Raw genomic sequence first — 14797 nt, 5'->3', positions numbered from 1 at the left:
TTAGCATTGCCCCATCACTGTTGGACCAAGTACTGCTGTCATTGCAGAATGACCATCACCACGGTCCCCTCACTGCCAGTGCCACCACCACCATTGTCTTCTCACTGCCAGTGCCACCAGCACCTCCACTGTCCCCTCACTGCCAATGTCACCAGCACCTCCACTGTCTCCTCACTGCCAATGTCACCACTGCCTCCACTGTCCACATCACTCACGCCGTTGCTACAGCTTCCTCCACTGCTCCATTAGCTCCAAAGTGGCTGCCAGCGTCTTCACCGTGCCCACTACTCCTTCCACCCTCACCAACATTGCCATCACTAGCATTGCTGCTGTCCCACACCCATCCCACACCATTGCCGCAGCCATCATTTGTAGCTGAGTCCAAATGCTAAAACCGCTCGCTGCCTTTCTCCAAATCCTAGATAAACCAAACAGGAGGAAGGCTCGTGGGGTCCGAGTGGGGAAGCACAGGGTGGCCATCAACAGGGCAGTGGGGGGGACCTACCTGGCAGAGGGACTGGTTTGTCCTTACAATTGGGTGTTGCTTAGCTAGGCCCCTCCTACCTAGTCTCTCACATTTCTATGTCTGGTGCCTATGGTTACTGTCCAAGCTTGACAGTCACCAAGGAGTGACTCTGCCCTTCCAGGCCTGGAAGCCACTGTGCTTCTCTCTCGATCTCCCTTTTCTCACCCAGGCTGAGGGCACCTGGGAGAGCTGTTAGTGTCAGCCAGAGAGGGGAGTGGATTCGGGGACCTCTGCTTTTTGTGTCTCAGCATCTTCTAGTGTAGGTCACATGTGGGCTTTACTCCTGATATAGGAGGAAAGCAGGTGGCCTCCTTCCCGGTGGCTCTACCTCTGCCTTTAGGGAGCAAACGCAGAGTAGAGTGTAGAGGGTGCTGTGGGCAGGGAGGGCCTCACGGCCAGGCTGCCTGGAGGTGGAGGGTGCCTCTGTTGCAGCTTCTGACCACCAGTGTCCCACCTGGAATCAATTGTGCATTGAGGTTCTCTCCTACTGGACAGAGTAAATGCCTCTCTGGTGCTTTGGTTCTGCTGGTCTGAGTTCCCTCCTGAGGTGGCTCAAGGTTTGAAGCCACAGAACTTTTATGATTCTTCTTTCTTTCTGAGTGGTTGAGTGTCTTAAAGAAGGGAAATATATAATGTACTTTAATCCACTAGGTCTTCTTAATTCTCTTTATTACATCCCTCCCGCGTGACCCCTTCCTGACGCATGCACAGGATCATATGCACTTTAGATAAACCAGAATGTTCTGTGGAACATTCAGAACCATCAAATGAAAGAAAATATGGGTTAAACAAGGTTAAATAAATTCTCTCACCCAGGGATCACTGCATAGTATCTGCCAGAAAGTAGAATTTAGCTTTGGCCCTACATTCTGTGCAGGCAGTGAAACCCCAGCCCATTTGCAGGTATAACCTTGTTTGCCTTTGCTCAGTGTGCTTGTCCATTGCACCATGTTTCCATAACAAAGCAAACACACACCGTGTCTCTTTGCTGTGGACAGAGAGGGAGTGGGGGCTGAGAATGGGGAAGGGAGGGCTGAGGCATGCTGCACACTAACTCTGGTGTCCACCAAGCCCTGAAGGGGGCTGGGTGTGGGTGGGAAACTGAGGCTGGGAGACACAGATTGGCCTGCTCGGATGAGAGGCGGGCCAGTTGTCACAATGAGTTCCCTTCACTGTGATAAGTGGAGATGTCAGCAAGGAGTTGCAGCAAGCAGCGGCTTCTGTATTTTCTACAAAGTAGAAGAGATGATCTCCTGGCACTGTGGCAGGCGATTTGAGACAAATGAAAAATGCTGGAAGTAGCTGTTATGCTGAGTGAGGAAGAGAGAAGGGGAGAGAGAGGGAGAAGGAAAGTGGGAGGGGGAGAGCAGAGTCATTGCCGGTATAGAGAAGGGTTAACTGAGGGCCCAGTTAGCATTGCTGGTTAAGAATTGGAGGTGGCTCCATTCTGGCAATGATGGTGTTTCCTCTCTGAATTGCGGGCACAGAGCAGGGAAGAAGGAGAGAGTTGGGCCGGCCCCGGGGCCATAGCCTGGGCTAGGCACGAAAGGATGAGGGGTCTGCAGGGTGGAGAGGAGGAAGAGGAGTTGGAGTCCAGGAGAGGCACTCAGGAGTGGGGAGAGCTATGAGGGACTGGGAAATCAGTGTGGTGCCAGGCTCCTGGGGAGGGGCGGAAGAGGTTGAAGAGGAGATTGAGAAACAGGGTCCACAGGGTTCTGAAGTCAACTAGGACAGTGAAGAGGGACCTGGCTTGGCCCGGGCAGAGCCCGTGGCCCCTCTATGGGAAAAGTGGCCCTGGGAGACCGGTGGGGCTGAGCACACAGCAGGGCACCAGCGAGCTGGTCTGGGCTAATAGACTTAGTCTGGGGGTGGGTTTGTGCGGGGTTGCTGTGCTGCCTCTGGGCTCCCAGGTCCTGCCGCAGAGCCAGCCCTCTGCCAAGGGGTTCAGGGCCTCTGGCAGGCAGGCCCTCCAGGGACCCCATTAACCAGACGAGACTGTCGTAAAGTACAAGGTCTCCTTTCATCTGACTGCTTTGAACCACCGCTGTTGCCCTGGCTGGCTCCCCACCTGGAGCCCAGCACACCCACCGGGGCCTGCCTGCTCGTCAGGCACCCACCCTGCAAATAAACAGCTAGTAAAAGGGCCCAGACCGGGAGCATAATGAGCGCCTGGGACCTGGGGGGCCATTCCCCAGGCTGGAGCCCCAGCCCAGCTGCTCCCACCAGGGGCCGTTTGAACCTCTGGCTCATTACTGAGCCCATAAACCAAGCCGGCCAGAGGAATGGAGGCTGCTGGCGGCCTGTGCAGGAGGGCCTGTGGTGCTGGCCATAAAAGCCCCACCAGAGGATGGAGGCACCTGCAGGAGGGCTGGGGTCCGGAAAAGGGGGGGAGCACCAGACGGGGGCTCAGGGGGCAAAGGCCCATCTGGGGACCTGAGCCCCCTCACCAACTCTGGCTACAGTCCAGACTGAAGCTGGTGCTTTGCAAGGTGGCCATTCCTCGCCAGGCATGGTCTTTGGTTCAGGAGTACTGTGGGTCTGCAAGACCAGGGGTGGCCACACAGCAGGCACGGCCCTGACTGGGCAGCAAGGCTGTGCATACAGGGCACCCAGAGCCAGACAAACCCTGTGTGGTCAGCAGTGCTCCCCAGCGCCCTATGGGGTCTGTCCCTTTAAAGCTCAGTCAGGCCCCTTCTTTGACCTGGCACTCAGGTCCTTGCCCCCATCGTCTGTGGGCTGGGCAGAGTGTTTCCTGTGCTTGCCACCCTCTCAGGTGAAGCTGCAGTGAGAGGACAGAGAACAGGCGTGAGCAGGAAAGCCCCAGGGGCAGCGCTTTGGGTTGAGTGTGGCTAGACCCAGGGTAAACCCAGGTCTTGGCACGCACATTCCCCATGCTGCAGTGGTTCCAAGTGACCTCTGGGAAGAGGCCCAAGATGACACTGTTTCTGGCCAATTGGTCTGAGGGAGGTGGGGTGGGGAGAGCAGGAGGGTGGTGAACTTCCCTGCACCAGAGGCTTTTGACAAGCTCTTGGAGGTGAAGGTGGGTGAGTTGGTGTGGTGAGGGAAGAGCTAGGGTCACTGACCCCCAGCTCCTTACAGCAGTGTGTCAGGGGGATCCTGCTGGTGACAGCCAGGGTGGGGAGGGGGGAGCCTCAGGTTCCCAGCCACTCCATCCCATCCCCAATATCACAAGGGAAGAGCAGGATTTAGAGGAGGGAACAGGAGTCTGAGGCCTGACTTCCCAGGTGTGAACCCTGGCTTGCCACTTCGCAGGGGTATGACTCACAAGTTACATGCTCTGGTTTCCTCAGTTGCAAGGATACTGTCTACTTTATAGGTTATTGAAAGGATAAATGAGTTTGTAGTGGTAAAGGGCTGGTGCATAAGAAGTGTAATATTAATATTATTATTAGCTGTCAGATCTTGGGCCAACTCTTCTCTAAGCCTTTGTTTCATCATCTGCAAAATGGGAATGAGAATGTGGAATCACGGAATTGGGAGGATTAGAGGAGGAATTGGGAGGGTATGTGAAGGGGTCCTGCATGGTACCCTCCTGAACCTTGAACACTGCTCTCTGAGGTCTTATCAGTCTTCCTGCCAGGACCTAGCTCTGGCAAGTCCCTGAGGGATGTCCCATTCCACTGCCTCCTCCAGGCAACCTTCCAGGCTGGAAGGGACCACTGCCTCTCTCTAATCTCTCTTTTTCGCTTCCTTCTCTGGGCCAGGATGCTTTCTGGAGGCTGGACAAGACCGAGAGCAAAATCCCAGCGAGGGTGATCTTCCAGATCTGGGACAATGACAAGTTCTCCTTCGACGACTTTCTGGGTGAGCAGTGCCTCTGGTCAGCACCATTCCACACATCAGGGCTGCCCCAGGAGCCCCACTGGTGTGTGCCACTCTCAGCTGGTGGGCAGCAGGTGCAATCCTGCTTTCTGCCTCAGGGAGCTCGGAGTCACTAGGGTGCTAAATGAGGTCTGTGATGCAGTGCCAGAGTGGTCAGCAGGGTGGGTCTGTCAGCAGAAGTGGCATTGAACACTGGGCTACGTTAGACGGGAGGACTCAGGTGGATAAGGAAGAGAGGGAAACACAGGTTGAAGGTAGTGCAGCCCACACTGGCCATCACTGGCTGTCTGGCCACAGGTTTGCAGGGATGCCTCCCACCCCTCCCCACCCCATCCTTCAGTCTAGATACAGACTGAGTCCAGCAAGTGAGGGGCTCGAGACCCTCTTCACCCTTGTGCCTGAGTGACAATGGAACAAATGAGCCCAGCTCCAGCCCCAGACCCCAGGCAGGGTCTTGATGGGACAGAAGTGTGCTGAAACCCTGAGCTGGGGAGCAGGGAGTGCTGGGCTGAAGGGCGTGCTCTCTCAGGGGTGAGAAGTGGGGCGAAGGGGACAGCTTCGTATGGGGCCAGTGGGCTGGACTGTAATGGCTCCATCACAACCATAAACGCTAGCCAGGAAAGTGTGGTCTGTCCATAGCATGCTGTATAGTTGAGCCATGGAAAGAGATGAAATTCAGACACATGCTGTACAACGTGGATCAACCTTGAAAACATGCTAAGGGTGAGAAGCCAGACAACAAACAGATACATATTGTATGATTCCATTTATACGAAATGTCCGTAATAAGCAAGTCTATATGGACAGAAAGTAGGCTTGTGGTTGCCAGGGTTGGGAGGAGGGGGAAGTGGGGAGTGACTGCTAATGGGTATGCTGTTTCTTTTAGGGGTGATGAATTTTGAATTAAAACGACAAATTTTATGTCATATAGATTTTACCACAATAAAAACAATTAAAAATTGATGGATGACAGATGTAGACAATGGGTGAGTGAATGGATTTGTGCACAGTAGGATGAATAGTTGAGCAGTGGGAAGCTCTTTAAGGTGGATCAATAAGGGTAGATTAGTGGGCCCATGCAGATAGATGGGAAGCTGTATAGAGGGAATAAGACAGAATGGATGGGGAGCTGCAGTTTGAGGGTTTTGACCCGTGGCTGAGCCCGTGGTTGGAGGCTGAGGGCGGGGCAGCGAGTTTCTGTGGTACCGGCCCAGCCGGGCAGGCCTCTGCTGCCGGTGACTGAGAAATCCCCCTCTCTGCTGCAGGCGCCTTGCAGCTGGATCTCAACCGCATGCCCAAGCCCGCCAAGACAGCCGAGAAGTGCTCCCTGGACCTGCTGGATGACACTTTCCACCCGGAGTGGTTTGTGTCCCTTTTTGAACAGAAAACAGTGAAGGGCTGGTGGCCCTGTGTGGCGGAGGAGGGTGAGAAGAAGATACTGGCGGTAAGTCTGCTCTCCCCAACCCAGTGGAGGAGTTGGGACCGCTCTTCCATAGGGGCCACTGGGCACATTCATGGTCCTCTCCCCCTCTCTTTCCCACCCTCTCAGTTTTCCAAGGCACCAGCCTCCTCCCCTTTCCAGTTCCCAGCTTTCCTCCCCTTGAGGCTCACATACCAGGGAAGCCTGTTTAAATCTAAAATGACCTATCTCCCTCTGACCCTATCTTCTCCCTCTGATCCTGTCTGTACTCTTGCTCCTTGGCCTTCACCATGATCTGTGTGCTGGGGTCCCCTGTGGCCTGGGCCTCCTGAAGAGGACAGCGTTCATGCCTCTGTCATTTGAGTAGGAGCCTGTCTTTGCACTACTGTTCTTGCCCAGAGTCTGCTCAGGGGTGCGACAGGGGACCATGAACCGTCTTTCCTCTGCAGAGGAAGTGAATCCCTGCCAGTTTATTTAAAAATACCAGGCAGTCAGCCAACCCCTAAAGTGGCCCTTGAAATAAGATATCCTTGTTTTATAAGGAATGACAACAATTAAGGAGAAATAACTAACACCTCAATAGAGAAATGAGCAAGGGGCCTGCATAAATAATACACAAAAGAAGTACAATTGGACATCACATATTTAAAAAGGTTTATTCCCTCTAGAAATGAAATAAAGACATATTTTTTAAAGAATTTTTAAAAAGATTTTATTTATTTATTTTTAGACAGAGGAGAAGGGAAAGAGAAAGAGAGGGAGAGAAACATCAATGTGTGGTTGCATCTCCTGCACCTGGCCCACAACCCAGGCATGTGCCCGGACTGGGAATTGAACTGGCGACCCTTTGGTTCATAGGCCAGTGCTCAACCCACTGAGTCACACCAGCCAGGGCAAATAAAGACATATTTTTTAATGTGAAAACTTTTTGCCTATTAAATCAGAATTAAAAAAATAGAAATGCTTATTGCTTGTGAAGATGCAGAGACAGGCTCCTCATCTATTTCTGCTGGGGGAGCTAATGGTTTTACCATGTGTGAAGCAATTTGGTAATAGGCAGCAAGAGATTTAACAGTATTTATGCCTTTGGCCTCTGTCATCCCACTTCTAAAAGTCTCTCCTGAAGAAATAACCAGCTAAAACTTAAAAATTGCATTTTGGGATATGACTTATACTATTGCAGAGTTGGAAACTACCTAAATGAGCCAAAATATGTAGTTTATGAAACAAACTATGGTCAACTATCCCATAGAATGTCTTACAGCTATTGCAAAGCAAATTTTAGAGGATATATAATTATACAGAATATCTTTCTAAGTGAAAGGAGCAAGCCATAGAACTATATATACACAGTGTGATGTTTCATAGACTCGCAGAGAAAACAGCTCTGATGCATAAAAGTGCGAATGGCGCTCGGCTCCACGTAGTGGAGGTGTGCCTTATGCTCTCCTTCCTTTACACGGGCAGACCTCGGACATATTGTGGGTGCAGTTCCAGAAAACCGCAATAAAACGAGTCACAGGGATGTTTTGGTTTCCCAGTGCATTTAAACGTTATGTTTACACTGCACCATAGTCTGTTAAGTGTGCAACAGCATTTCTATAAAAACAGTGTACATACCTTAATTTAGAAATACTTTATTGCTAAAAAGTACTAACCATCATTTGAGCCTTTAGCAAGTCCATCTTTTTGCTGGTGGAGGGTCTAACCTTCAATTTGTAAAAAATGCAGTATCTGCAATGCACAGTAAGCAAAGCACAATAGGAGGAGGCATGCCTGTGTATTTCTGTAGTTTATAAATGTCCTGCAAGGAGCAGTTACTGCTTTTACAATGAGATCAACCCCATATCATTAAAAAAAATAATGTTGCTCCCACAATTATCCTGGTGTGGCTCCTCTCCAGGCCCTTGGGCAGAGCCTTTGGGTCCCTGACCAGGTTCCCTCTGTCCCCACAGGGTAAGCTGGAGATGACCTTGGAGATTGTAGCGGAGGATGAGCATGAGGAGCGGCCTGCTGGCCAGGGCCGGGATGAGCCCAACATGAACCCCAAACTCGAAGACCCAAGGTCAGTGCCCAGCCTCTGACCCCTGGTGCCCAGTGGGGCAGGAAGGTGTAGCTACTGTGTAGGAGACATCTGTTGCATAGTCACACAGAGGTCACAAGGCCCATGTGGCCTGGATAGGGCCACACAGTTTTAGGGGACAGGCGACAGACATCATTCCAGGAATGCTGGGCTCCACAGCTGGTTCCAGAAGTAGGCACCGCTGGGTAGCTGCTGGTTGAGTGCTGAGCAAACTGTCGTATAGCATGTACAATTGTGTTGTGGATCCTTTCCTGCTGGGTTGTTATTATCATCCCCATTTTGCAGTTGAGGAAACAATCTCAGCAAAGCTGAATAAGGAAAGCGGTGAAGCTGGAATTCTCACACTTGGTCTGACTGGCTCTGGAGCCCGATCAAGGTCTTTCCCTTGACCAAGCAGCCTTCCATGGCTCTCCTGTGGTGTCAATGTCACTTTTTGTCTTTGAGCCTTAATTTTCCCATCTGTGAAATGGGGGGAACGGTTCCTGTCTGCCCTACCTCATAGGCCCCTAAGTGGGTGTAGAAGCCTTGAAGGCAGTTCCTGGGGGGTGAGAGACTGTTGTTGGCGGTGGTGGAGTCAGGGCTGTGTTTGCTGGGTGCTTCCCTGTGGCCTGTGTGGCTCGAGTCAGAGTTAGCACAGACAGCCCACTTTACCGTGGTGCCATCCCAAGTGCCATGGGGCTGGCAGAACAGGGAGAGCCATCCTGGCCCAAAGATGCTGGGATCTGGGTGGAAAGGCAAGACAGGCCCAGGAGACCCAGCACCATGCAGTTCAACTGGCCGTTATTGAGACACAAAATTCTGCATGCTGAGTTGGGAGGCTGACCTAGGAGAAGGTTTCGATGATCTTGGTTGTGAGGGAAACAGCTGTCTGGGCTCACTTGCCGCCATCCTTCCCTGACCACGGACTAGCCGTTTGCATCTAGGCAGGTGGTTTGGCTTCTCTGGGGCTCAGAGGCCATTGCTCACTTAATGTGACAGCCCCTTGAGGTTCTGCCCAGCTCCCAAATCTTTAGTCTGTGATTAAGTCCTGGGTCAGGAAGGAAAGAAGGCAGCAGGGAAGGTGCCCTGGACAGGGTGGCAGCAGCGAACTGGGCCCCTGAGGGTGTGTAGGGCTTATTGGCACCAAGAAGAGGAGGGAAGCAGGGATGGAGCTCACACCACAGCAAAGGCTTGGAGGAGAAGGGAATGTAGGTGTGAAGGGCTGAGTTTTGGTGCAGGGACTGGGCGGCTTGAGGCTGGGCCAGTCCTGGGGGCTGACCGTGGAGGGCCAGGGCAGTTTGGGAGCAGGATGTGGGGAAAGCATTCATGGTAGGGCTGCCCTGCTGATCTCTGCAAATCCACTTGCAGGCGCCCCGACACCTCCTTCCTCTGGTTCACCTCCCCATACAAGACTATGAAGTTCATCCTGTGGCGGCGGTTCCGGTGCACCATCATCCTCTTCATCATTCTCTTCATCCTGCTCCTGTTCTTGGGCATCTTCGTGTATGCCTTCCCGGTGAGCAGGCCTGAGGGGAAGCACAAGCCCTGTCCTGGAGGAGCTCCTGGTCTAATGTGGGGGTATAGCTCTGACCTCCAGCAGCACCTCGTTTTATGGGTAGAGAGTCTGTCCTTGTCCTCAGAGAGCCCCAGGCTGATGAAGAGAAGTAGCCGCTGTCCTTGCAGAGCCCATGGTCTGATGGGGGAGACAGGACTCCTACTCTGGGAAGTCCCTGGTCTGGCAGGTGACAAAGTCCTGCCCTTGGGGATTCCAACAGGGGAAACTGAACTTGATCTTGATGGGGAAACATGCTGTCCTCAGCAAGCTCTTAGACTGTGTAGTCAAAGGGTTGGTAGAAAGTGAGCCCCCTGGGCAGGGGTGGGTGGAGGACCCTTCCTGAAGGAGGGTGTGGGGCTGGGTCATGAAGGGAAGGTGTGGATGGCAGAACAGAGGAGGAGGTCCCTTTGTGAGGATGGCACCTGCTGGGGTCCAGAGAAAGGAGGGCCTGAGGCTGGGAGAGGGTCTCGTTGTCCATCTGAGGACCAAGGTAGAGTGTGTCCTGCCTTCTGCAGCAGAGTAGGGAAGGGGGAAGGTGTGGGTGCACAGGAAGTGGCCTAGAAGTCTCTCACATGGCACAATGCACATTGAAAGACCCCTTTCACCTGGTAAGAAGCCAGCTGCCCCCCTACCACAGCTCTATCTCTCCCCGCCTAAGGGAGGAGGATATGGGGCCCTATTCTTGTCTGGGCTTCCCTGGTCCTCACCACTCCTCAGGGAAGCCCTGAAGATGTTCCGCACCCCCTCCCCAGTGTCTCTGGGACTTCAAACCTTGGAGGGACCACAGTGTTACTGGGCTGTTACCTGCCTTTTAATATTCTTTACAATTTTTAACCTTACCAAAATGAAAATTTCAAACTGATATGAAAGTGGAGAGAATGGCATATTCAGCTCCATGTCACTCTGATTTGAACATCAGAGAAGGAGACACCCAGAGAGGGGAAGGGACTGGCTAAGCGCTGCAGGGCATCCTGTGCACAGCTCCTCACCCAGGGCTCTGGACACCGCGGGCCCCAGTCTGGGTCAGCACCGGCCACCAGCCAAGTGCAGCGTGCCCACAGTGGGCGGCCTGCGCCACACGGTACGTGCCCGTGTGAACCCTCCAGGAGGAGGAGGCATGTGGAGGGCGCTCGCCCCCATGACTGGCAAGCCCCTGTATCAGCAGGCTCTCCATTTGTTAGAAGTGCTGTTCAAGGTTGCTGTTTCATTATAATGTTGAGATGATGCCATAGGAACTTATCTCTTGTTTATATCAATTAGCCTGTGGTAAAAATTGGTTCCATTATATGTCGTTTCACTTAAAGTGGCAGAACCTACTGACAATGTTAAGTGAGGACTTACTGTATCAGCAGAGTGTATGTCCTGTATTTAAAAGAACCATGCCATCCCCTTCAGTCCCTGACACAAACTGTGGGGAACAGTAGAAGGGATTGTTTGGGCCATAAGTGACAAAGGAGGGCCCAGGTCTAGGGTGGCTGATGTGCCTGGCTGCAGGCCAGGCCCTCTGAGCTGGCTGGAGCCTGGAGCACCTTGCCGAAGTACGTTCTGAGGCTCAGCAAGAAGAGCCTTGGCTGATTGGCCAGGTATGGCTGTGGTCCAGGGGTGAGCCTAGGTTGTGGGTCACTGAAGCCTGTGCAATTTGGAGGGTGCTCTGAAGCAAAGGAAGAAGAAATTACAAATACAATGTTAGATAATGGACCATGGAAGAGCACGTGCAAGTTTGGTGCCCTGGAGTGTGAGCTGCCCCGATGGCCTGGGATCTGGTGTCCCCAGATGGGGCAGGCCCAGCATGCTGAGTCAGGAAGGTGAGGTTCCACTTGCCCAGTGTTCCTCAGGCTCACCTTCTCTCATTTTGAGTGCATCTGGCCATATTTCCTTCAGGTGAGGACTTTAGTAAGCCTGTGCAGTGTGTCTGAGAGTTGGGCAGGTGTTATAGGGGTAAAGGGGAAGGTGATGAGGCTCGTGCCAGTGGGGAACCTCTCAGGGGCACACAGTGAAGCCAGTGAGGGAGAGCAGACAGGGGTGCAATCAGGTGCTCCGTCATGAGGCTCAGCCCAGGGGAGTTTAGTAGGCAGAAGACAACTGGTACAGATCCTTGCATTGCCATCCCGGCCCTAGACCCTTCTTTGTCACTTAGGGCCCAGACCAGATAGCCCCTCTGCTGGTCCCCCAGTCCATGGTGGGGACCAACAGGGATGGCTTTGTGGTTTTAACTATTTTCACCACAGGAGGCACACTCCCTTGATACAGGAAATGCTCACTCACCATCAATAGGTTCTGCCATTTTAAGTGAAATGACATATAACAAAACCAGTTGGTAAGTTCCTGTGGCATCTCAGCAACATTATAATGAAACGACCTTGAACAGCATTTCTAACAACTCGAGGAGCAGCAGTGGCGGCAACCCCAGGGAACTAGTTGGAAGTGCAGAGTCCTGGGCTGGCCGCATTTTGCTGAGGAGAACCTGCGTTTTGGGCACATTCAGGTTGCAGAATTGCTGTCCTGCAGGATGGAGCTCTGTACTTGGAGTCAGGAGATGTTGGCTGGGCTCTGCCTCTGCCAGTGACTTCCCGTGTGACCTTGGCAAGGCCCTCCCATCTGCATAAGGACAGACGGGACTGGGCTAGGTCAGCTTTGGCTTGCGGTCACTAGCACTGTGGTTAGGGGAGCTCTTTCACCTTCCTTGGGGGGTTCCACATCAAGCCAGCCTCCTCCTGAAGAGCTAAGAGAAGTGCAGGGGTGAGCCAAAGTGACATCACCACTGTCCTTTCTATGCCTAGCTCCTGTCCCTGGCCAGCTGGGCCCTTCCCTGTGAGGCACTTAGACAGCAGACCAGGCCTTCAGGGTCTGGGGAAGGAGGCCCTGCTGCCTGGCTGCGAGAGAAAGAGAAGATTTCCAGTTACTTCCAGCCCTTGGTCCTCCCTTGTTCCTGGGGCAGCCTTAGCCCCAGGCCCTGTGGGCGGGCACAGAGCAGCCCTTTGACCACTAGCCCTGGTCAGAGCCCTCCCTTGTCTCCTAGGCCCCCAACAGTAGCCATCACCTTCCTTTGGATTCTGAGAATTCTCGTCTTTACAATACCAGCCATGCCTTCCCTGTTCCAGAGCTGGCACATGTGGGGCAGATCCTAGGGGAGAGGACCAGGGCCAAAGGGGTGCCTGGGCTTAGGCTGCAGATGGTTGTGCTGGCAGGCTGTTGCTATGACCTGGGCAAATCCTGCTTCTCTCCAGCCAAGTTGCCCAATCACCTGGTTGGCCCCGAGACCTTCACCTGGCTTTTTGGCCTCAGAGGGAAGGGCAGAAGGCAGGGTAGAGAGGAGCCCAAGGCTGGGGCTGCTCCACTCTAGTTGGTCTAATCCCCCACCCTCTTGGAAATTCCCCAGGGAGGGAGACAAGGAGGGCAGCCTGTCTGATTCCTCCCAGCGCCCGCCAGTCAGCCGGGAGCAGGGCCAGTGTAAGGAGGCAGGAGGCGATCTGGCGGGAAGGCTTTGTTTCCAGAGTTGGCTTTCCCGGGCTGGCGCTGGGGAACATACTGTCCCAATTAGGAGCCCTGTGTTGTGTTGTGTGTGTTTTCATGGTTTGGGGGAAAGGAGTGGGGATGGGAGATTCCTTTCAATCCTGCAGCAGCCAACATCTAATCAGGGGTGACCCATCCCAGGTGCTGGCCTGCGTTGTGGGTCATCTCCGTACACCCAGCCCCCCAACTCCCTCTCTCCCTCTCTGCTTTCTGGACAGGAGTGTGGTGGCCGGTGAGCCCTGAGTCCATGTGGGAGGGGGCGAATCACGGCCATGCCTTCAGGCCCCCTGTCTGACGGAAGTGGCCGGGGTAGGCCCTGCTGGTTAGAACATGAGAGCGGGCCTTGGGCTGATGAGCTGCGGCCCCCAAGGGGAAGGGCTCCAGAGGAGTTCCAGGGAGGTCTGAGCTTGTGTGATTGGCAAGAGCACCAGGAGGGTAGTGTTGAGCTGAGTGAAGTGAGGCGAGGTGAGGTGAGGGCAAGGTCCGGGCAGGTGGTTGAGTAGGTGAGCCTCCTTCTGTGGCTCCTTCCCTCCTGACAGGTGTCGTCACATGTCCCTGCCTCCTCCCTCCCTCTAGAACTATGCTGCCATGAAGCTGGTGAAACCCTTCAGCTGAGGACTCTTTCTCCCAGGACTGGCTGTTTCTTCTGCCCAGCTCAGCTGAGCTCCTCCAGACCTCTAGCCCTGACCGTCCTGCCGGGGCGGGCAGACAGACAGGTGGACTGGTATGTGCTCCGAGAGTTGGTAACATCGAGCCCTGGGATCACTGCTTTCATCGTTTCTTTTTCCCCCAGTCTGGCCCTTTTTGCATCAACCCATGTATATTTCGGTATAAAACAGTTGGAACCACGAAGCTGTGTTGGTGTGTGTATCTCTTTAGTACCTGGATGGGGTGGGATTGTGCAGGGCGTGTGTCTGGATAGGTGGGGTGGGGGTGGGGTGTATGACATTCTGGGTCAGCGTTTTGAGTGGGACTGTGGATCCTTTGACAGGACTGGTTGGGGGTGGGGTGGGCTTTGAGGCTTGGTGTCTGGCTTGCTTAAAGACCCAGGGTGTTGGCCCTGGCTAGGTAGCTCAGTTGGTTAGAGGTTGTCCTGATAATCCAAGGTGGTAGGTTCAATCCCTGGTCAGGGCACATATAAGAATCAACCAATGAATGCATCAATAAGTGGAACAACAAATTCATATTTCCCTCTTTCTTTCTCCCTCTCTCTCTCTCTCAAATCAATTTTAAAAAAAGACCCAGTGTGTTCGGTGTCTCCAGGACTTCCCCCTCCCCTTCCCTTCCTCACTCAGGCATCTCCTTTTCCAGGTGTCTTTGCTTAGGTGGTAGTTACAAGTATTTTCCAGTTTCTTTGACCACACCTGAGAAGTGGTTCCACTTTATACCAATGGAGCCCCAAGGAATGGGTTGGCCCAGAAACTCCCCAGACTGGGAGGGCTGCTGGTCCCCTGACTATGACCTTGTATTCCACACTCTTGGGATTTCTTGCAATTCTTACCCTCTGCTTCCTCACACTGCTTTCAAGGTCTGGCCTGGATAAATACACCTTTTCTTGTGGTCTGAAGCTAAGCATTTGCCATGGGGCTGACATCTCCTGCAGGAATCAAGCTTAATCTATGGCAGCAGCAAGAACATACTTAGAGAAAAAGCAAAAAGCATGAAAACATCATGTTTCTAATATAGGAGCCCTTGTCTCCCTCCCCCAGGGGCTGGAACTCTGAAGCACAGCTGGCTGCCTCCTCTCCTATTACCCAGGGGGACTTCTCCTATTTCCCACGTGAGCCTGCTCCCTTGGCGCAGGCCCCAAGACCCCACGGTGATCCTTCCAGACCCCTTGGCTCTTCACTGCACTCTGAGATCTAGACAGAGGCTCTG

General features: G+C 53.3%; 1 protein-coding gene across 21 annotated transcripts in view; it reads left to right on the top strand.

Annotated features, from left to right (window-relative positions):
• Nucleotides 1-13764, top strand: part of DYSF (dysferlin) — a 202305-nt gene extending 188541 nt beyond the window's left edge. For all 21 annotated transcript variants that reach the window (XM_053924834.2, XM_053924830.2, XM_053924832.2 and 18 more), the window contains 5 exons: nt 4252-4351; nt 5635-5813; nt 7745-7854; nt 9220-9367; nt 13496-13764. In XM_053924834.2, the coding sequence (XP_053780809.1) occupies nt 4252-4351; nt 5635-5813; nt 7745-7854; nt 9220-9367; nt 13496-13534 (576 nt within the window). In that variant the 3' untranslated portion in view covers nt 13535-13764. The remainder of the gene's footprint in view (nt 1-4251; nt 4352-5634; nt 5814-7744; nt 7855-9219; nt 9368-13495) is intronic.
• Nucleotides 13765-14797: the final 1033 nt, after the last annotated feature.

The sequence above is a fragment of the Desmodus rotundus genome, chromosome 5 (genome assembly GCF_022682495.2).
Source record: "Desmodus rotundus isolate HL8 chromosome 5, HLdesRot8A.1, whole genome shotgun sequence".
NCBI lineage: Eukaryota > Metazoa > Chordata > Mammalia > Chiroptera > Phyllostomidae > Desmodus > Desmodus rotundus.
This window is presented reverse-complemented; position numbering and strand designations above follow the sequence as displayed.